At 35.1% G+C, this 21,591-nt stretch overlaps 1 protein-coding gene across 1 annotated transcript in view; it reads left to right on the forward strand.

The window, feature by feature from the left end:
• LOC131591802 (protein piccolo) overlaps positions 1–21,591 on the forward strand; it is a 309,295-nt gene that overhangs the window by 233,003 nt on the left and 54,701 nt on the right. The window contains exons 15-21 of the mRNA XM_058862865.1: positions 4,625–4,675; positions 5,545–5,675; positions 7,301–7,327; positions 10,604–10,697; positions 16,724–16,795; positions 19,376–19,556; positions 20,750–20,944. Of these exons, the coding sequence (XP_058718848.1) occupies positions 4,625–4,675; positions 5,545–5,675; positions 7,301–7,327; positions 10,604–10,697; positions 16,724–16,795; positions 19,376–19,556; positions 20,750–20,944 (751 nt within the window). The remainder of the gene's footprint in view (positions 1–4,624; positions 4,676–5,544; positions 5,676–7,300; positions 7,328–10,603; positions 10,698–16,723; positions 16,796–19,375; positions 19,557–20,749; positions 20,945–21,591) is intronic.

Raw genomic sequence — 21,591 nt, forward strand, 5'->3', positions numbered from 1 at the left:
AACTAATTTCCTGGATAACAATGAATATTGCAGTTAAAATATTGAATCTGGACATAAAGAAAGATTACATTATTTATCCAAGACATTTGTCCCTCTCTAAAAAAACCCAACAATATTACTGTTTTTAAACAAAATAACTGTCCTTTACAGCCTTTGTTGCTCTTGCTTTTTCTCTGCATCCTACATGGTGGTGAGGTACTATTTGTGCTAAAGAAGCTGATAGTACTAAGACCATAATTTCCCTCTCTGTACTAAACTACTGCTTAAAGTGTTACAAGCTATGAATAATCATAGCAATAGTAAGTAAGTCTATGAAAGCCAGGGAAAGACTGAAAACAAAATTTACCATTAAAATGTGTTTTGTCACTATCTAATTCCTGTGAATTTGCCAAGCATAATTTCTCATTTTGTTTGCCACATCCTGTGGCAAAGAAATTCTTCTTGTGCATCTGCACACCTAAAAAGGGAATACTGGGAATTCAGTAGCATTTTTTCACAGTTGAAACTGAAAACTAGATCATAAAGTCATCTGTCACATTTTTACATTTTGTGTCAAAAAGTCCAGACCTGAAGTGAAACTCAGTTCTGTGAAGACTGCATTTGCTTATGCAATTTGCAAGAATGCTGACTGCCATCCTGAATATCCAGCTTCTGACACACAATGTTTCACTTTGCAAAGTGCTTTCTAAACATTTATTACACTGCACCTTTATTTCTTTCTGGGACTGTCAGGTTCCCACTGCATTATAGTTATGTTTGTATTTCTGTGCTTCTGGAACTATGCCTGTGATTTGAACAGATGAGTTGGGTACTGCATAAACCAGAACCAGAAAGTGTTGCCTGCTCATTTCAGACAGCTCTTCGATATGCCAACATCACTTTCATGTGAGAAGAAACACAAAAATGTTTTTAATCCAGAAATTTAGTACAAACTGGGAAAATATTTATTGATCAGTTTGGTTTGGATAGTAATTCTGTTTTACTTAGGTCAATAGTTAGATTCACTACAGCATACTCTGGATATTGTATAATTTATATATGAACTAGTTTGCTATGCACATGATTTTTGCTACTGAGAATAGCATGTATCTGAAGTACAGCTCCTGAGACTGGGTGAAACCTGCCATCACAATGCAGGCAGAGAGCAGGGCTATTTAGTGCACCATCTACACTGAAATGTATAATCACACTCCTAAATTCACAGTGTGTTGAGATCCAGAAGTCCTTGCTATGCAGTATATCCTGGAGAAGTGCCCCATTCTGTCCACTCGAGGAGACGGGGTTCCCAGCAGGTCACCTAAAGTTTGATGCATAAATTTTATTTCTTGCATCACAGAGGATGTAGGATTCTTTTATGAAAATTCAGCTGTAGGCTTATAAAGATGAAACAAAAAATTCTTAGAGCTAATGTCTTTATGTAGGAGATGCATAAGTCAGAACTAGTCAGGTAAATATTTAAAACATTCTTTGCTTATTTGTGAAAATCATGTTGAGAGGCATTTCTTTCATAACAAGCATAGCTCTTGTTGACTTGTATAGTTTCTGTTCATCGACTTCAGGCAAAGTTTATAATGGTGTTGAGCTCTGTTAGAAGAGAAAGCTCATCTCTTCTGGAACTGCTCTTTGCCTTGGGCTGACAGCATTTCTAGGCAGGTTGCAGCCCTGCCAAAATATCATGACAGACTAAATATCCAAACTGCCTAGATCTTGTTTTTGCAACTGTTTTTATTTTTAGAAAGTACTTTTTAAAAGATTTTTGTATAGAATATACACTCTAGAAATGTTGTAGTCTCTGCCATGTTCTGCAGTGCCAATTTTCTCATATTTAACGTTACTACAGAAAGTGATAGTGCACAGTGCATCGAAATCTGGGATTAGCCACTTTCACCTCATGCTTGAGCATGTGTGATGGCATGATGGCATTCCAAAGCAAATATCTTACACAGGGTATGTGAGTGCATGCAGGAGTACCAAAATTAATTAGACTGAAATTAGATTAGCCATCACAGCAGAGATTTAACCCTTAGAAGCCTTGAGCTGACAATATCTTGTGGAGACCTGTTTCTTTTGTAGTGTAAAAGCATGATCATTCTATAGTACAGATTACTTCCAGGATATAAATTACCTATAGAAATATTTAATATAAAGAATGGATTGCTTATTTTTTCTAAATTCTCAGATCCTTTAGCTCCTACAAAAGTCGACCTTGAAATACTTTCCCTCTTTGCAAATTAATCCTCACTGGGGCTGTGATAAAGAAAGACAATTTTTTGCACCTCTGCCTCTCAATATGGAACCAGCTTCAAAGTTAGCCCAGCTCTGAGCTTGAGAGGTCTCTTTCAGCCTAAATTTTTCACATTTTTTTAAAATATGTGGGTAATTCTTCTGCTGACATCAGAGAAAACAGAATATTTAATGTATTGAATCACAGCCTTGTAAATTATATGATTCAGCAATGATATGAAGCATAAAGTGCACATTTATTTTTAAAGACCCCACTTTACAAACTACACCTTAACCACCTTTGGAAGTCTCAATACAAATTCATCATGCCCATTCCCTTCTCTATGAACTCCTCCTACATTATCCATACTCATACATTTCACATTAGATGACATTTGAAGTGAGCAAACTCATTATTCTTGCTATTCCAACTCATAAAAAATGAAAGCATTTAGACTATCTGGCAGTGATTTTGTAGCCACAGCACAGCTAGCTCCATGCTATTTTTGGTGTTGTCAGTATTGTCAGTGCTAGTACAGCCTGAGGTCAGAACTATTAAGTATAATAAAATCCATTTGTAGAGGTAAAGTATGAGAAATATAAGCCATTAATGCCCTACTTTGAAAGATTGCATGATGCTCAGGTAGCTCCCTGTTTTGGCAAAAGAAGTGAAATTCACAGCCAGAATAATCTTGTCAAGGACCTAACAAGTTTTAGGAGTATTTTGCTATCAACCTAAAATTTCATTTCAGATTCAAAACATTTTATACACTATTGATGACTTATTTTAGCTGTTGGATGGATTAAACTTCTTTAAAAGCTCTGTAAGCTACCAAAAGAAGCTGATTATAAAATTTTTCATGAGAATTATTTTTCATATGCAGATGCATTTACAGACAAATTAAGTTTGATTTGTGTTTTTTGCTTTTTTGTTTATTTTTGTTTTGTTTTTCTTGTTTTCAATTTTTTTTTGTTTGTTTTGTTTTGTTTTGTTTTTTTTCCTGGTAAAGCTTGTGCTCATAAACACATCTAGAGGACAAGGTAAAGCAGTAAACCAAAGAATAAGGCCACACAAGACAATGAATATATCCATGTAACAGGCAGATTTGGTCTATTTTACTCCTGTGTTTTCATTGTGATACTCTTTAGCTGAGATTTTTTGCATTATTTTCTCATGTGTGGATCTGACTGAAAGGATGTTTCTTCAACACAAACCTGAAAAGTGGAGTGCATCACCTTAACTTCATGCTGTGGTGCAGGAAATGTGGGCACTTCACTGATCTACTTTAAAGCAGTTGATGTCCAGCACCTTAAAAGAGCCTTGGAAGATTTTCTTGAAGTGTAGGGCAGCATAAAAGAGGCAGGTGGGTTTTACTCTTCTCAGAAAGTGATAGAAATGTGAATTACATGGAATAATGTCAGGCATCTGCTCATATCTGGAGGAATAGGAAATGAGGGTTTCCAGACAAGTCACCAGAGAACAGTAAGTTTCTCCTTGTTTGCACCTTTTGTTTTCTGCATCAACCAAAGAAGCAGATATGGAGAGAATGCAAAAATACTCAAATCCTACTACAGAAACAGAGCTTTCTTGCTTGACTGATGGCTTGCAGATTAGAGGCTGGTCCAGAGTGGCTCAAGGCTGCTAATGTTTAACAGAACAGCATATTCTTGTGAGTTCAGGATTCTAATCAAGTGGTGATATTATTTTCCAGCAACAAACAGGAGGAACAAAAAAAAAAGCAGAGAGAAACATTAAGGATTCTATTTCATTTTGTCAAAAACCTAGACAAGAGTAATGATAAAAGAGAGAGGAAGGTGAGGACAGAAAATTTAAGTTTTGTGTTACAGAAAGTGTGGGGAGGAATCTGAAGTGTTGCAGCTAAATTGACTATCAGAAAACATAGAATAAAATAAAAGACTTCATATGAGGTGGCTTGCAACTGTATAATCCACTTACACCCATCACTTAGTTTTAGTACCATTTCCACTCTTTCTCTCCACTTTCACCTAAACTCAGCTTAAATTAGAGTAACTTTTGCCTCTCTCTGTATCATATTGACAGAAATACATGGCTGTGTTTATTTGGCATGGTCCTTTCTTTCTCTTGGCAGTATTAATATTTATTAGACAATGTTAATGCTATGTGGTTTTTTCTCCCCATGCCTCCTTGTCTTCTCAGACTGTAAAGATTTGGTGTTGAAGTTGGTTGTTTCTGTACCTGCATAAAAGGCTCATCAAAATGGCTGGGCTGGACTTTAAGTTCTGTTGAAATACATAACCATTAGTTTTGACTGTAACAACTACAGACAGGTTTATTTTAAAATTTGTGGCAATACAGCAGTATAAACTACACCTGTTAAAAAAGTTAACTTTGAAAACCTATGTATTTTTAATTTGGCAGCCCACGGAAACTACAAAGCCTGCTTCCCATCCAATCACTGGAGAAATACAGGTAAATATGTAGTTTTTGCTGTGTAAATTGTTGTTGATACTGGCTGTGTTTTTCCATGAAACAAGTTTGCAGAAAACTATCTCCATCAACTTATTTCTTATTCAAATCCAATCCCTTAATATGTCATTAATGTAAGTCAATGCTTGATTTTTTCACCTGTCTTTAACCTTGGATTATGAAATACAACCAGAAGAATGGAAAATGCTGCAGTTCCCAAAGGGTCTAAAAGGATAGTTAAATTCATTCTATTCCTTAATCTTTGGCAACTTTCTGTGGTTTTCCTTAGAAATTGTCAGTCTGTTTACATTGAAGCAAGAACCACTGTAGGTTTCATACAGTGCAGTGTATTTGCTTCCATGCCACACCAAGCTTATGGTTGTCCCTTATGTAAATTGACTTCACCCTTTTAAAACACTCCCAAAGAGAATATCAGAACAACTAAAGCCTAACTTTCTATAGATTTTTGGGGTTTTTTTCCTCCTTGATTAACCTCTCTTCTTTATTATTACTAAGAGCCTTTCCATAGTATTGCAACAATCTTGTCAGACTTGACCTCCAAATAGATAGGATGTGTGTAATTAACACTCAATAAACTGGCATGTGTATATATCAGAATAATATCAAGGGTTCAAATTTCCTTTGCTCTTTCCTGATTGGAATATGGGTGTTTCCCGTTTTTTCAAAGTCCCATGTGATGATCTAGTATCTCATTCTAGTCAGGAAAAAAAGACAGAAATTTCTGAAATGCGTTTATTTGGAGGGAACGTAGAGATCTAAATCTCATTTTATTCAAAGGGCTAAGGGAATATTAAATCACTCAGAAAGTAAAAGTAACAAATAATCCTACTGTGTTTTAATGCATTCACTAGCTTCAAATCAGCTATGACAAACACCTTGGCAACCTTATCATCCACATCCTTCAGGCAAGAAACCTTGCTCCCAGAGACAACAACGGCTATTCGGACCCCTTTGTTAAAGTTTATCTTCTTCCAGGGAGAGGGTAAGTGTAGGACAAATTCTAACTTGAACTTCCTTTCAGTTTAGGTTTACTACATGTCATTAATAAACAGAAATATGAGTTATTGCTATAGAAAATCCAGGTGCAACACCAGAAAAAACTGTGGATTTTTAATACAGTCAGATCCTACTCCTAGGAGAGTATACCCGTTTTTCTAGTCACCTTAGGAATGGTATGATCATTGCTGTAAATATACTTTTGTGTGTGTGTGTCTTTGCTTTTAAAAATTACAATACATATAAAAATGTTTGAAGTAACAACAGTCTCAATGGAAATGTATGCATTTATTGCAATAGATGCAATAATTTCTGAAATTCAGAAAGCTGCATGTTAAGTTTAGCATGGAATGGTTGCTTCAGCTAAGAAAATCTGAATTTAGGATTGATTTGCAAACTAGCAAAATTAAAGTACCTGAGATAAATTTAAGGTTGAAGTATAATACAAAAGCCAAGAAACAGTGGTCAGAAAAAAAATCCCTCCATATGTATTTTATGGCACTTTTTTTTAAGAGTGAAGATACGGTTTTGGAAATACCACTAATTTTGTGTCTAATGACTGTCCAAGTCACTAATCGCTTTTTCACAGATCACAGACTTTTTTGACTCTGTGATTACAAATAGCTCATTATTACCTCCTTTAAAATATATGTTTCTTTATCAGCAATATTATAACTATTTTTTGCCCTAATGTTACAGAATGTCATGTATACAGAGAATGCATAAGAATACATGGTTACAATACTGCTGCTGATTTCAGTAACACAGTAGATATATCTAAAATTAAGCTGGTGGATCAGACTCTATATTGTAAAGACAGATTCCTGCAAACTCCTGTGCTTGTGTAATAACACTCATACTAAAAGGCTCTTAGGATAGAGCAATACAAATAAAAATCTGCACTTCTTTTCTACTCAGACTAACAGGAAAGTGGATGCTCAGTTCACAGTTCACCATTTGGTATATGGGCAAGCACCACTAAATGCATGAGTGGTACAAATAAAGGCATGCATTTTATTTTGTGGCTTTCTAATTCCAGCTCTACGATACTCAATATTGTTCAGTAGCACGGGGCCCAAAACTACTACTGAATGTAAGGGAAAGAGGTGCTAAAGCTTCAGAAGTTATTAAATGCACCTAAGACTCTTGTAAAATGTTTGTCAAATCAATCTCAGTTGGAATTTTGCAGGTACATTCACTGATACAGAAATAAGACTTTGAACTAAAGGCATGTTCATCCTATAAGGTATCAGTTTAAACTTGTTGCCTAAGTTACAAAGAATTGGGTTTTCATTTGGATTTTAGTTTTGATTATTTTAAAACATGCCACTGTTGCAGTTTTGCACGTTACTTGTGCCTTAAGGGAATTATCAAAAATCAGAGCTTCTTAAAATCCCAGGCTTGTTTCTGAAAGCAGAAAGTTGGGTTGCTCCTGAATAACTTTTATTTGTCATTCAGCCCATATTATACTTCTTATTCTTCCTAATACCTCTATTTCCTTTGATTCTGATACTAGAAACTACCCATTATTCATGTTTTCTTCCATCTGTTCTCATTTTCTCTTACACTGCTTCCTCTGCGTTCCTAACTCTGTAAATTCTGGATATGCAGACAAGTCATGGTTGTCCAAAATGCCAGGTAGAGTGTACTATCTTCCAACTTTATTCTTTCTTTTTTTGTATGCATGAATGAGACAACGAGCCTGTACATAGAACTACAGTTTTCTCTTGAGTTCTGATGGCATGAAACTGTGGTATGGTTTTGTTTTGTTTTCCATTTACTGATTAGATCATTTTGAGGAGCTGGAAGCAAGTAGTTAATGCTGCTTGGTGATTATTCTAAGGCCAAACTCTGACAACAAGCAAAATATCTTTTGAAGAATTTAGTTCAGAGATATCTAAAACTTCATTCTCACTCACTGAAAGCTGAAAAATAATTAACTGTGAACCTGTTTCAAGATTTTGAATGGTGTTAATGCTGAGAGAAAAATGTTCTGTTTGGTAAAGAAATGGAATATTTTTCTCTATTTTCTTGCATGGTGTATAGACATTAAAGCCAGGTATAATTCTAAATAATTGCCCAGATGGACAATGAAATCTGCTTGACCATATAAGTGGTTATTTATGGTAAACAAACTTAAAATTTAATTATTGAAATTAGGAGTGCTTTGTTTGTCCTGGAAAAATAAAGCAAAGCCCAATTCTCAACATATGCTAATATCAGCCCAGGCTAAGCACATAATAGTCCAACCCCAGTTTTAAATTTGTTTAAAAGTGAGCAGATAAATTTCAATAAACATTATTCAATTAATGTGTTAAAATTACACATTTCCTATGTGTATTCTATTACACATTTTAACACATTCTATTATGCTTTTTTCATTGTACTTAATACATTGTATTATATATTAATAAATTATAATTTAGGAATCACAGAGAAAATATAAATAAAGGAGTTTCTATTTTTTCACACAGTATATTCTTTGAATTTCAAATGAAAATTATTTCATATTAAGTGACATACCAATGATTGGTTTAATGAATGCATTTTATTAAAGCATCTTCATCTGTTAATCTGTTAATCTGTTAATTGTTAATCTGTTAATTGTTAATCCATTAATTACTGGGGGGAATCAGGATTATGAATTTAATGTATTTGCCAGATCCTTCCCTTCAGAGGCCTAGAAACCTTCATCTGCCATCCAGTTTAGCCTGGTTCTGCACCTCCCTAGGAGAGGTGAAGGTCTCCTGTCTCCCTGTGCAACAGACACAGACCACAGATTACACGGATGTGGGTTCAGATCACCCTTACTGTTTAGATCCAAATATTCCATGGACTTCACTGGAAATATTTCAGAACTGCCATGTTAACAATTTCATCTTTTGCAAGGTCTGAACTCAACACTGCATGAATCACCTTCTCACATACTTCACAAAAGAGTCAGAAACTTTGAAAAGGTGATGAAGTTCTGCTATTGCAAAAAGGATATCCAAGAGAGAAAGGGAATGTTAGTGTCGTTTTCTTGGCCAAGTGCACAAAGGATTCTTTCCCCCTTTCTTCAAGAAATGAAAGTATGTCAGTCCCCAAAACCAGTAGGTCATAGGACATCTAAACAGGATGTTCTAGCTAGGGGATGCTTTTCTCATACCAAAGCGTGGGAAAGGAATGCTACTAAGGTGCTTTACAATTTTAACTGCTTTCTTTCCAAGATATGCAAAGAAGTAGATTTGTTTAAGGTTCTTTTTCATATGCTCTTGGTCCCCCTAGATTTTAAATCACCCTTACCATTCTGTGCTATTGCTGATAGAACTCACTGAACTCTGGAGAGCTGCTGCTTTCTTTTCATAAGCAGAGGTGAACAGATACCTTGTTTCACAGGTCCTGAAACTCTTCATATTTTTCAATAAACTGAAAGACAGTGGATAGCAAGATTTCCAAAAAAATAAGTGGCAATACATAGAAGGACTAGGTGAAAAAAATGAGAGGAAAAATAGCTGCAAATCCCTTTCACTTTGAGATATCAGGCTAGTAGTAATCTTGGATAGAGCCACCCCATTTTGGAGAATAAAGCCATTCTGCAACCCAGATTAATTAGATGGGATTACTGCATAGAAAAAATGAGTTTATAGAGTGAAACTGCTGGTACTGAAGTCCCAATATCGACATATGTGTGCCAGTAAAGCTCATGTGTCTTTCATACAACCATAAATCAGAACTGTTCCAACCTGGTACCAGGTATGGCACATCATTAGTGACTGCCTGATTAAATGTGTTCCTGACTGATCCTTCTCAGTTTATCTCATATGAAAGGAATTAGTACATTAGCTCTGGGACCATGCCACAGTGTGAACCAAAACAGTTAATTCATAAGTGAGAATAGAACACTACCAAAAGTTATTGTAGGGGAACCATAAAGGAGTCTAATATAGCGTATACAAGTTATTTTGTGCCATTTTGTCTTAGTCCTGGAGAACAACCCTGGGAACATTTTGCTTTGTATTAGATGTAGCAGATGTATACGTGCAGATTGACAAAAAGAGTTTCTTTGCCTTAAATCTTGTGGGTTTTTCAAAGTATTAAAAGATTCTCATGTTCTCCTACCCAGCTTTTTTGAGTTGCCCTTAAAATTTATGTTAAATTAAAATTGGAATGAAAGCAAATCTAACATCAAAGCTCACAGAGCTAGATGAATCCATGTTCTGTTTAAGATTAGTGTATTGCTTTCTCCACACTCAGGAAATGTAAAGTACAATATAAAGCATTAGTGAATCCTTTTAAAAATAGATTATGCAGCCAAACCTTTGTTCTTGGCTATTGACAAAAAAAAAAAAAAAAAGAGTCGTGATCCTGATGCCCTTTATTTTTCTTTCCAGTACAGTTAGAGGATAGGCAGAGAACAGGATCAATAAGAAATTAGTATTTCAATCATTAACAGGATATTGGTTACTTTATGGCATTCATTAAATGTGTTTGTGAGATGGAATTCCTGTAATTAGAGATTGCAACCTATAAATATAATGAATCTGTGCTACTTTAAAGTGCTAATGGGTCATGGAAAAGAAATCAATGCATTCTCACCACAATTTAGAATCAGAGCCCAGTACCTACAATGAGAGAACAAAGTCTATGTGCATGTGCTGTCTGATACTTTATCTTGAAATGGTTTTAGGCAGAGCAAGCCTGCTGAAGAGTCAGGAGATGTTTTAAAAACTATCTCAGAAAAGCATACCAAAGAAAACATCCCAAAGGCTGCCACTGTCCTCTCATAACCCTGAATTCTTGCAGAAATGGGAGATAAAGTTCTTTTCTTTTTCTGGTTTTTAGTTTGTTGGTGGTTTTGTGTTTCTTTTGTATTAAAGCAGAAAGAAACAAAAGATCACTAATGTAATGTTTTGTTCTTTTGTTCAAATTCAGTGCTGAGTACAAGCGGAGAACTAAGTACATACAGAAAAGCTTGAATCCTGAGTGGAATCAGACAGTCATTTATAAAAATATCTCCATGGAGCAGGTGCGTGACTGGTGGTGCTCTTCAATGCTGTTTGTTGCTTTATTATTTGCATGGTCTGCAGTGCTCACTGTGAAGGGAGCAGTGCTACTGGCAATTCTCTGACTCCCTGGAAAAATCTTGCCAGATTTAGGAGAAATTCAGAATTCTTTCCTTGCCTCTCATAGAGCTTACTATAGAATTACACTTCTCTTGCCCTTGTACTCATTAAATTGGTAATTTGTTGGGATTACATTCATAATCATGTTATAGGTACAGATAGGACAATTAAAAAAATTATAATGGAATAAATTAATAGGGGAATAAATTAATACATAAGTTTCTGAAGTAGATGCATAAATCAGTCACTCTTTGTTCCAAAAACCGTGTAAACTTACACAAAGAACATTTCCTACCATTTTTTATATTAAAATATTTATAAAATGTAGATAGATATTTTAGATTTATCAGCAATTGATATCAATATATTGAGGTAAGAATCACAGGAAAAAAATTAGAAGATATTTGATTTCCTTGTCATAGAAAGATTTAACTCACATCTGGGAAGGATGTCTGCAGAGTCTTCTCTGTTTCTTGGTGGCTTCCTAACTCCAACTGTGCTTCTGAAGCAGCATGAAGCAATTGAGTCCTCTACTCCTCCAACTCTCCTCATAAAGGACTTTTTACCAACTTGAAAAAGAAATAATGGGCAAAATAATGATCAATTCATTTTTTTTAAATTATGAAGTATGTTTTATAGAGTACTGGATTTGCATGTGATCCTGAAGCTTTTTGCCTTTCTTTCTGTTTTGTTCTTGATACTTTCAACTTCACTTTAAAATGCCATTTAATCTCTCAGTACTTTTTAAAAAGCCCAGAATAACCAGGCTCTTCAGCGAACAGATTTCCCAATGCTTTTAATATTCTTCTCCATCACAACCCCAAGACCTCAATACAATCTTCCCAATTTAAAATTTAATTTTTCTTTCTTCTCATTCATTGAGAGGAACGTTGATTAAGATACTCATTTTTGCATGGAACAAAACCCTTCCCACAGAGGGATTTGCCTTGTTGCTCATGTGATCTACATGTGCTTAACAGACAGTAGCTCAGATTTACTTCAGAGGTGGTGCTGTGGTTTTATGGCAAGTCATGCAGACTTTTATAAATGATAGCTATTTGACAATTAAAGCTTCAGAAAAAAAACACACTGATGTTGGCCTAGATGCATTATAAACCAGAAATCTTCTTTGATTGGCCAAAGGGTTTGGTAAGTCTTTACAATATTTCCAAACTCAGCTTTTCATCTAAGAAAGATTCTTCAGTTTTCTTAATTTGCTTGTGGGTTCTGCTGTGGCATGTCACAGAGCTGTTATTAAGAGTTCTGGGGTGTTGTAAATTCAATGGCTGTTTGGTGCTTTGCAAACGGATAACAATATCAATCTAAAATTTCTCGGACACTTATTTTAATGATAAAAAAATCTGAGATCTTTGATGTCAGTATTTGGACCATTATTTGATGAAATTTTAGTTTGTATGTTGAATGCTTTACATTTTTGCTTTCTGTTTGCAAATCCCCTCCTTTTCCCTTCTTCTGAGACTCTTATGCAATGTTTATGGTTTTAAGTGTGTAAACTTCATTTGAGCACCACATGTCTTTTATATTCTGGCTTCTTGTCACACAGAATTTTGTGCAGAGAACACTGTTTACTTCCATACTTTTCCATGGCTTGTATCTACTGCTAAGATACCAGTGTGTGTGACTTTTCTCCTACAAAATTCCATGCCCTGACTTAGAGAATCTACAGCAAACCACATTTCCAAATCAGAAATAATTCAATGCTGAAGATAAGTCTGGGGAACTCTCACCATGTAAGAGACCATCATTTGCACTCATAACTCTCATAAATCTATATTTCAAAATAACTACGGATATAAATAGAAATACAAGACAATAATTGCATTAGACTGAAAATGAGTGTTCTCTTCACCAAACAAACAGAACTGTTACACAAGCACACACTTACACAGAGTTAGCAGCACATTCTAACACAAATTCATGAATTTTTATAAATAATATTTCTTCAAAGAACCATTTCCTTTCCCCCATGCTTTTTACTCTCCATCAAAGCATGCCGTGCTTGCAGACAGAAAATAAGTATTATTAAATATTTCCTAATATAGGTCTTTTAACGTCACTGTCTAGACTTTAGCTGCTTGTACAATTTTTTATTTTCCTTTCTCTTTCATAAACTAGCTGAAATTAAAGTGAAAATAATTATGGAAAATAGATCATGCTTTGAAATGAAACCGAGTTTTTCAAGGTCAAAATGATTAGTTTTATCACATTTATAGCAAATATTATTTTGACAGTTGGAGAAAAAATAAATTAAACTGTGAATACTTAGTAATTTAAAGGTTTTGTTAAGAAATAAAATGGAAATAGTTACAATTTGAGAGGAATACTGAGTACAAATATTGCAAAAGTTTTGCAGTAATTGTTAACCCAAGTCCAACACCTACTCAGAGCAAGAAAAAATGCATTAGAATCATTTAAGGAGAAGATAGATGATAATAAAAGATGTAAGTTCTGTTGCTGGTGAGGCCATACTGCATGACCACACTGTAAGGTGGGGCTTGCTTTGCCTCAATCTCTTACTTGCCAGAAAGCAAAGAAAAACTATTTACTTATATGAAATAATTCCATAAAGCAAATAGTTTTGCTGTAACTTATGTCTGTAATTTGAAGGTAATATATATAAAAACAATAATGTTTTCAAAATCCTTGAGTGATGTGGAAGCCAATGTCTTGTTTCCAAAAGTAATGAAATCTTTTGTATGCATCAGTAAGCTCTTGGTATTAAAATCTTGATATCTAGGACAAAAGAAAGTTCCTAAATGTATATACAAAGTCTTTTTGTCCTCCCACATAACAAAGTACATCAATATAAAGAAAAAAAGAATAAAATGTTAAATATTAATGTAAAAAAAAATAAGTGTAATGGATTACAATAATTTCTACTCATCAAACATGCTGACTGAAATGACAATATTTAGTATTATTTCTGAAATAATTATAGTAATATGTTTTTAACATAGAGGAAAAACAAACTGCATTAAAAATACTTCTTTCCAAATTCAAATCCTAGTATGAAATTTTCAAGTAATATGTGTTAAATATTTTAAGTAGTGCATATTTAGCTACAGAGGCAGACACTATCCATAATTTCCAGACATTTAAAAGCAGAAACAAGCCCGTCTGTACCTGTGGGGTTGGTTATGCCTTCCATAAGAGACAATATTTTTCACATTGGCTGTTTTTCAAATTCTTTCATTTTCTTTAAAATATGGCTGCCAATAGACAGCCTAAAGATAACTGGAGTTCATATATAATAATATGCTTCTAGGTGGATTTTTATTTATTTTATTTTATTGTCACTTTTTCTTCTACAATGCTAAGGTTGAAATTAGTAATTGTTTGATAACACTTTCTTCAGGGTATGTTTGGAACTCAGATGATATTTGCAATATGCGGAAGCTGCATTCCTACTTTAGTGACACTCATTTCCATTGTCCACTTGCAGAAAGCCATGGGCAGACACGTAGAGGGTTCCTGCAACCCATTTCAGTATATCTGTCTGTTATATTCCTGATGAGCATCTGAACTTAAGGATTCACAACCTAAAACTGATTGATATAAGGCAGAGTCTTACATTGCTGTGATGGTAAAATGTCTGCTTTGAAAATCAGCAACCATTTAGTGCTCTTTGCCACCATAGTGGTACATAGATAGATCTTCAGAAAAGTAGATTTTCCTCTGCTTTGAGACACATTTCATGTACTCTGCCTACTAGAGGTATTTCCATGATTTTTCATTGTCACAATATTTTATAAAAGCTTTATTAATCTAAAAGGCTAAAAATAGATTTTGCAAAGTATAGAGTACTGTAATTTTTCATCACAGTTTTATTATCACACTATTGCAAAGAAGTTAGCAAAGTATGGCTGCAGTTACTTGAAAATCTCTTCTGTTTTCCCCTTTCTACCAAAAATTCTTTAAACCTTAGGGTTTTTTTCCCCCATTTCCGGGATCTATACATTCTTCTCTCTGTCCTTGCACAGTCACCAAGAAGAAATCCCCTCTCAGAATAGCAACAATGGTGACAATACATTTCTGAAAAGTATTTGTGCTATCCCTTTTTTAATTGGTAAAAATACATATACTTAATTTAGCACCTAGCAGAAAATTGTATCATCCAGGAAGCCAAAAGCATCATGGACCAAAGGATGCTCAGCTCAATTTTCAGATTATTTTTCATGTTGCAGTTCCAATAGTGTCTTGGAACAGCAAAGAAAAGGTTTTATTCAGTCAAGGAAATCAGCCTTAGAAATATTCTGTAAACAATGTTCAAAAAATAATCTTTTTGTTCAAGTTTAACTTTCATTTTTGCAGGATATTTTTAAAAGAATGTTTAATGTTTAAGAAGAATATTGCTTAATTATGTAAGAACAAAACAGAATGATTAAAGAATTGCTCTTGAATATTTTTTAAAAATATCTTAGGTTTCAAGTTGTGCTGTTGCCTGCTTAGAGTATGTTGTTGATACTAAAAATAGTTTAATTCCCTTTGTGTGGGCTTTACAGGATATGCTGATTTAAATTTTCTTTTCATAGACATTGGCTTTGCATAGTCGCACATTTTTCTAAAGTTAGTTGGGAGCAGATGATATTCTGAATACATAGTAATGAGATTAAATTATCACTTAAAGGCGTTTGCAATTTATTAGGAACTTAGTCTGTTGCTGTACTAAACCAGGGGGCAACGGAGGGAAATTGATGAGATCATGGTGCTAATAACGCCAATGTCGTGGGTTCCATCCTGGATGTACAGACCAGCCACTTGACGGTTCTTGTGAGTCACTCACAACTCAGAATATTCTGTGGTTCTGTAAAGAGCCAAGAGTGCTTTCATTGCAAGTATATGCAATATGTACAATGATTGGCATGGCTTATCATTTAGAGCAATGTCTTGATCCTTTGCTGCCCCTCAGTGTCCAGCAGCCAGTTAATAAAGCAGTGAGTGACAGGTTGCTTCTGTTAGGATGGCAACCTCAACTATCACGTAAGAATTCTTCTTCTGAATTCTTTCATTCAAGTATATGAAGATTCCTCTTTTCCTCAGTAATGCTTGCATTCTTCATTTATAACTTCTCAGCCTGATTTTCCAGACATCCTACAACCCACAGCATTTTGTCCTTCTCTCTTTCAAGCCACATGAATTTATTACTGCCTTTCCAGACACCTTACAGCTTTTTGCCCTAGCATGCAAAATCAGTAATCAATCCTCCCCCTACATGTCCTCAGAGCCCCCTGGAAAAACACTCAGGTCAGTTTTCACAATAAGGTTAACTGCTTTAATCAACAGTTTCTCTGTCTTGTGCTCTCCTGTCATATAAAAAGATTACTTGTTTCTTACTGTGGCCTATAGGAGAGTGCTTGACACAGCTATCATGCTTAACAAGATCTGCAGATAATGGGTTTTGACAGCTGTCATTAATACCCAACAGTACAACTTGTCCACGTGCCTGGATCACTTACAGACTCTCACTAGCTACACTAAATTCTGCAGGCATTAAAGCCTGGTCTTCACAGATGAGATTATGTAAATAGGATGTTTAATATAATACATTTGAAATTCACACTCAAATGCACTTCAGGCAGATGTCTGAGTTCAGACAGATCTGATGATGAGAAATGCTGCAGGAACAAAAAATGGGGCCTTAAAATTCAGTTTGACTCTTGTAGTGGACATAAATTCTAACCAAAACAACTTGTGGAAATTCCTAAAACAGGGCCAAGCACAAGCCCATCTGGCTTGATAACAAATAAAAGCACCAAATTATTTTCCTCAGAACAAGGTTGATGAGAGGGTGAAAATTGCCTACCTGTCACTATGAAAAAAGATACATGGAGGAAATTATCTATATAAACCACCATAAAGACTTGATCTGAAGTTTATGAGGTTAATTATCCTTTTACTTGAATTGCAGCTGAAAAAGAAAACACTGGAAGTGACTGTTTGGGATTATGATAGATTCTCCTCAAATGACTTCCTCGGTGAAGTGAGTATTTCATTTCTTCCTCTCTACTGGTAATAACTGAAGGCTGTTATATGGACACTGTTCTCTTTCAAGGTATAGTGCATGCATTAAGTAAAACTTTTTTTTTACATCCCAGTTTTACTGTTGCCTTCATAATGAATGGTCATGATTTCTTTAATTTAGACATGAAAGATATATCCCTTTTATATTGATTAATTGGGGGCAAGCTAATTTAGCACCCAGAAAAATCTTAATTTGCTGAAAATTAATACTTTTTTTGAGTGTGAGATAGCAACAATGTCCACAGTGACTCCACTGGAAGTTCTTGTTGTGACTGAAAGCTGTCTGACTTGATTTTACTATAACATAGGAGGGCTGAGGAGGTAATAGTCTTTGTAAATGATTAAAGGATTAAATTTCATCATCAAGCCATATTTTGACATGTGCACAAGTATCTTCTAGGATGAGCAATTTAGTCTTGCTGATCAGTCTCATTTTTAACATTCTGAAATAGTAATATCATTACCAAAGTATGACTGAAGGCAAAGTCTAATCTTGTCATTAATAATTAATGAGTGCTCATGGGAAGAAGGCTTTCTCTTTAAAAAACAAATAAACAAGCATATATATATATATAATACAGAGTTACCAGCAATAACTATGATATAAAAATAATTAAAGATGTAATTACAAATAAAGATTGTAATTAGAAACAGAAACACAGGAAAATCCATCACTTATACAGAGTAACTGAGAGTATCCGGGCTCATTCTACACTTTAATTCTTCAAAAAAACCACACAGTTCATCTCCAGTTCCCCTTTGTGCAACTACCAAACTGAGCAATCAGTGTCACTTTTTGAACAATTACCAAAATAAGTGTATAGGAAGCTGCTACATGATTACTTATTTCCTGCATACTGTGTCCATATTCTTGTTGAGTTCAGCAAGTTTCTCCAAATGCAGGACTTTACTGAATATTTACATCCTTGTTTTTTATGACATTTAGAAAATAGATTCTCCAGCAACTGCTTCTACATGAAGATTTATACTTTTCCCATTCACATTTTCTTCAACCTCAAGAAATCTTTTTTGTATAATTTATTTTTTAAATTGTGAAAGCAGTTATTCAGGGGGAAAAGCAGTGTATCTCAACATCATGATGTCCAGAGGACATGCACCATAACATCAGATGTGGGATATCCAAACTGTGCCCCAAAGACTTGCTTCAATAGAGCCAGCAACACTTGTGTGCCCCAGAAGAAAAGTAGCACATTATTATTTCCATACCCATGGAAAGTGAAACCTTTCCCCCTACAAAGCAGAGCCCCTATCCTACACTGCTTATTGGCAACAATCCTCAGCCAGGCTATCTTCCAAGTCATTTTCAAAGCTTGACCAAAAACCACAACAGGGAACATGCTAGTTCATCTGTTGAGATTAATTATAGGTCTAACCAGAAAGACCAAGCCAGATCATAGACACCCTATAATACTAAAAGGAAAAAAAAAGGAAAGAAAAAAGGCTTTTAACCTAGAAACAATCAGTTGTTAGGAGACTTCCCTATCCCTAACTTTGAAGAGGCTTTCTTTTATTCAGGGTCTTGTAAAGTGACAAAAACATTGTTCCCTGAGGTAATTGTACATTTTATTTGTCTAGCAGTTCTAAAACTTCCCTACCTGACATTAGTTTTAACCCCCTCATTTTAGAGCGAGATGCAAAGCTATTTTTGACCTTCCTTCCTTCCAGACTCTGTATTACAGTACTTTCCCTTGGCCCCCTCAACTGCAAGCTTATTAAGGGATAAAGGATTTTTATTGGTGTCACTGATCTTTTTTTTTACGTCTATTTTTTAAAAGAAATTTCACAGAAGTCTCGCTAACAATGAAGGTGGCTTACAACAAATTTGATCTACAATGTTTGGGGTATTTTTTAGCCAGTTTATTTTCTTTATTCACACATTACAGTTGCACCTACTGTTTTTTAATTCAGTAATGTTCAGATGCCTAAATGGTCTGTTGAACTCTATTATTTTAGTGAAGTGCAACAGTAACACTGTTTTTTTTCTTTTTGTTGCTGCTTCTGCATATGTGGATTTTTTAAAGACTCGAGAAGCATGAGTCTCATATTATTGAAAACCTTAAGAGAAATGAATATGCAACTTTTTCCCCTCTTAAAAGCACTGATAAAAGGCAAAAAATTATACTGCTTCGTTCTCCTATTAGAATATGTCTGTACAGAAGTAGAATGTTTTTTTAATGTCTTTTTACTGTAGCTGTCAAGCTAGTGCTCACAAGCTGCTCTCTAAATTTCCCGGTCATCTTTGTGTGGAGCTATGCCATAGCCAAAGGACTCAGCCCACAGTTCCTACTGAGGTCCTGGTGAGAAGACATATTGATTCAGACACACCAATATGCTCCTGAATCTGGGTTTGGGGTCACAGCATACTCAGAGAGTTCTGAATCTGTCAGCACACAGCCTTATACCCTTCACTCTTACACTTGATTTCAGCTTTTGACAACACAACTCTAGTCTCTTCTGCTGTATGCGATCATTAATTGATCAGATACAGGCCATATATTATACTCTGATTTATCTGTAGGTATTGATCGAGTTATCCAGCATCTCTCAGCTTGACAACACTCCTCGGTGGTATCCTCTTAAAGAACAGAGTGAAAACATAGATCATGGGAAATCTCATTCTGAAAAGAGTAGCCAGCAATCTCCAAAACCATCTGTCATCAAGAGCAGAAGTCATGGAATCTTCCCGGACCCCTCCAAGGGTAGGAATGGCTTGGTGCACCTGATATGAAATATTTTCCCAGATGATGTGTAAACCTTTGCTATGTGTAAGTTCTAATAGAAAAATAAAGATACTGGTATGAATTTTGTATATATTTTTATTAAAAATGTATTTATCTCTTTGATTAATTAGTTGAAGATAAGGCTTAAATTGTCTCAATCTTGCCAGCCAGCTTACTGGGTAATTATGTCCTTAAAACAGCAGCATACAGACTCCACGTGCTTTGCACATCTGCTATAGATTCTGTGCCCTTTTCATTTTCTTGATAGCCTTGGGTAAACTCAATACATATTTAGCTTTTTATTTTTCATGTTCCTTAAATATTCTATGGGATATTTTTTCTTCTAAAAATGCCACGTTAATTATTTATAGAGCAACAATTATGCTGCAATAATGCATATGCATTTCCAGTCAATGATAATGGACTGTAACACATCTAAGTTGTATTGGAAATCAGTGGAGCTAATACAGTAGAAATATAGCAATGTTTACAAAAGCAGAATTGATCTCAGTGTCTCCTGCTCCAAGAAATTTATCTCCAATTCTTCTTTTTATACTAAGTAGTCAGTGGACAGGTGCTCTCTTAAAACACATTATGTGTCCTGTCAAAGCAAAAAACATTCAATCTACAATCCATATGAGAGCCCCCGAGGGACAAGATGCTATTTCATCTCCTCTCTATTTCTCTGTGTAACATTTTGCCAGGGACTGGTGTCTATATAAGATGTCTGTCTTAATTAGAGGTAAGTATGGAAGATATTGTAAGTTAGGCTGTGATTTTCCTGATGGCATTATTCAGGTTAAAATGACTTGCATTCACTAGGTGTTTGGTACTGGAGTAGGTGATGCTGCTCAGCTTCATACTAGAGAATAGAAAGTGGAAAACATTATGCCTTCATTCCACCAGTTTGAACCAGCACAGGAAGTGTTAATTTACAGGTGGTATAAAACCAATACTAAATAAATTATTCCCTGGGCCAGGTAACAGAGGGGAAGTAGAAAACAATGCTTCATAAGAGTTTCCTAATCATGATGATACTTTAAATGGAAAGACACGGCCTAATCTTTATTTCTTGCTCTGGAATTCAGCTAGAAAGACCAGTCATGAGAAGGAGAATGAACTTGTTTGTTTTTAATAAATGCAAGAGTTGTACTTCTTCATTTTCCTGGTAGACATGCAGGTGCCCACCATTGAGAAATCCCACAGCAGCCCAGGGAGCTCCAAATCTTCTTCTGAAGGACATCTCCGCTCTCACGGTCCATCTCGCAGCCAAAGCAAAACCAGCGTCACTCAAACTCACCTTGAAGATGCTGGGGCAGCCATCGCCGCTGCTGAAGCAGCTGTGCAACAGCTTCGCCTTCAACCAAGTAAAAGACGCAAATAAATTCCTCAGCATGGCAGCTTAATGTTCATCTGTTGCCTTTTTCCCTGCTGTCCTTCCCTTTTTGGCTATTTTTTTTCTGTCCTTGGCACACTGTGCTCACTCTGTTCAATGTCTTTCTTTGTGTGCCTGTGTGTGAATACATATAATTACAATATACTCTTGTACTTAGAAGTCTTTTATTTCTTTATTTATTTGTTTGTTTTATAAAGACTGCAGTGAAACTGGCTGTTTCTCCATCAGTCCCTTCGCTCATGGTCCATGATGTTCCATGGTTGTGCATGACTCACAGAGAAGTCCATTGTGTATTGATATCACTAAATATCTACCAATGAAATAATCAAATCCTGCAGAGATGCAACTGCCAGCTCTTCAAATTGCACATAAGACTGAGACCACATTAATAACAGGATGTATCTATAAGTAGTAATAATGAAGGACAGTACTATACACACAAAAGATTTGAAGCTAAAAAAACTTTTTTTTAAGTACCTGACTGAGATTTCTATTTTTGAAGCATAACTGTAAATATCTATTTTATTTTTGTTTTGGAAAGGAAATATAAGGCAACTTTCTTTATATCTCAGATAAGATTGTGTTAGTGATGAGCAGAACAGAAATACAATAAAAACA

The sequence above is a fragment of the Poecile atricapillus genome, chromosome W (assembly GCF_030490865.1).
Source record: "Poecile atricapillus isolate bPoeAtr1 chromosome W, bPoeAtr1.hap1, whole genome shotgun sequence".
Classification (NCBI taxonomy): domain Eukaryota; kingdom Metazoa; phylum Chordata; class Aves; order Passeriformes; family Paridae; genus Poecile; species Poecile atricapillus.